General features: G+C 44.8%; 1 protein-coding gene across 1 annotated transcript; it reads right to left on the bottom strand.

Annotated features, from left to right (window-relative positions):
- Positions 1-255: 255 nt before the first annotated feature.
- On the bottom strand, positions 256-1,203 carry LOC100470316 (olfactory receptor 2V2). Its single transcript, XM_002931248.4, has one exon. The coding sequence runs from the start codon at positions 1,201-1,203 to the stop codon at positions 256-258; it is 948 nt and encodes a 315-aa protein (XP_002931294.2).
- Positions 1,204-1,536: the final 333 nt, after the last annotated feature.

Genomic DNA, 1,536 nt, shown 5'->3' with positions numbered 1-1,536 from the left:
TACTTTTGCACAGTGCTTGGGTTTACAAAGTCCTACATTCCAATGCGATGCATTTTACAAATGAATTAGCTCACAAAATTAAAAAAGTTGGTTTTTCACTAGACATAAAAGAGGGTTTAGGGTTTAAAAAGACATCTCTAAACCCACAGGAGTTATGATCACTATTAATGAAGAAATAGAGCTCACATAGAGATTATTTACCCAAATTCACAGAATCAGGACATGGCATTGCCAGGCACAGGGTGTCCTGGCCCTTCAGTGCTGGCTGCCAATCCTGCAATGGTCCAACCCCTTCCTCAGGGCCCCCATCACTTCCTGGTTTCTTAAACTATAAATGAGGGGGTTGAGCATAGGAGTAAGGACTGTGTAGAAGATAGAGACCACCTTGTCATGGCTAGGGGCCCGGTAGCGCCGAGGCCTCAGGTAGATGAACATGGCTGCCCCATAGAAGAGGGAGACAGCTGTCAGATGGGAGGAACAGGTGGTCAGAGCCTTTTTGCCAGCCTGAGCAGAGTGCATGTGGAGCACAGCCCTCAGGATACGAGCATAGGAGGCAACAATGATGGAGAAGGGAAGAAACAGCATGAAGACACAGCAGGCATATATAACATTCTCAAAAATGGATGTGTCTATACAGGCCAGTTTCAACAAGGATAGCATCTCACAAAAGAAGTGGTTCACTTCCCTCAAGCTGCAGTAGGGGAAGGTCATTACTACGACCATCTGGATCACACCATCTATTATCCCAAAGGCCCAGGAGCTCCCAACAATCTGGAGGCAGACCCTCTGACTCATGAGGACAGGATAGTGAAGTGGGTTGCTAATGGCCACATAACGGTCACAAGCCATGAGTCCCAGCAAGAGCCCCTCAGATCCCACAAGACAGACAAAGAGGCCAATTTGTATGCCACAACCCACAAAGGAGATGGACTTCCTGCCAGAAAGGAAGTTGACCACCATCTTTGGCACATTGGTGCAGACCAACATGAGGTCCATGAGGGAGAGCTGACTGAGAAAGAAATACATGGGTGTGTGAAGTCGAGGATCTATATAGATGAGGAAGAGGAGGAGAACATTCCCACAGAGAGCCACTGTGAAGACCACCATAACCACAGAGAAGAGGACAAGGTCAGTTGGACTGTGAGAAAAAATGCCCAAGAGGATGAAGTCATCTGTGGATGATTGATTCAACGATATCTCCATGGCTTAGTTGAGTTTCCTGGTCACCTGTGAGTATGAACAAAAAATATTGGATTGACTGACATTTCTTTATTACCTCTGCATTCCACATCTTCAGCCAGCTCTTTTCTTCGTAACTCATGAGACCTCAACAACATAAACTTTGGGACATAGAAGGGACATTCCTTTATATTCCCATCTAACAGCAATGAGAGTCATCCTAGCTTATAGAATGGGCCAATGATCTATTTATGTATATCCTTACCAGGAAGAATTTATCATAGGACCTTTCTGCAAGCAAATTTTTGGCTTTATTATATGATCTTGAGTCTTTTATGATATCACACAGATTTGGTT

Source organism: Ailuropoda melanoleuca, unplaced genomic scaffold (assembly GCF_002007445.2).
Source record: "Ailuropoda melanoleuca isolate Jingjing unplaced genomic scaffold, ASM200744v2 unplaced-scaffold7578, whole genome shotgun sequence".
In the NCBI taxonomy this organism is placed as follows: Eukaryota; Metazoa; Chordata; class Mammalia; order Carnivora; family Ursidae; genus Ailuropoda; species Ailuropoda melanoleuca.
The sequence above is the reverse complement of the archived record's forward strand: the minus strand, read 5'-3'. Positions and strand labels throughout refer to the sequence as shown.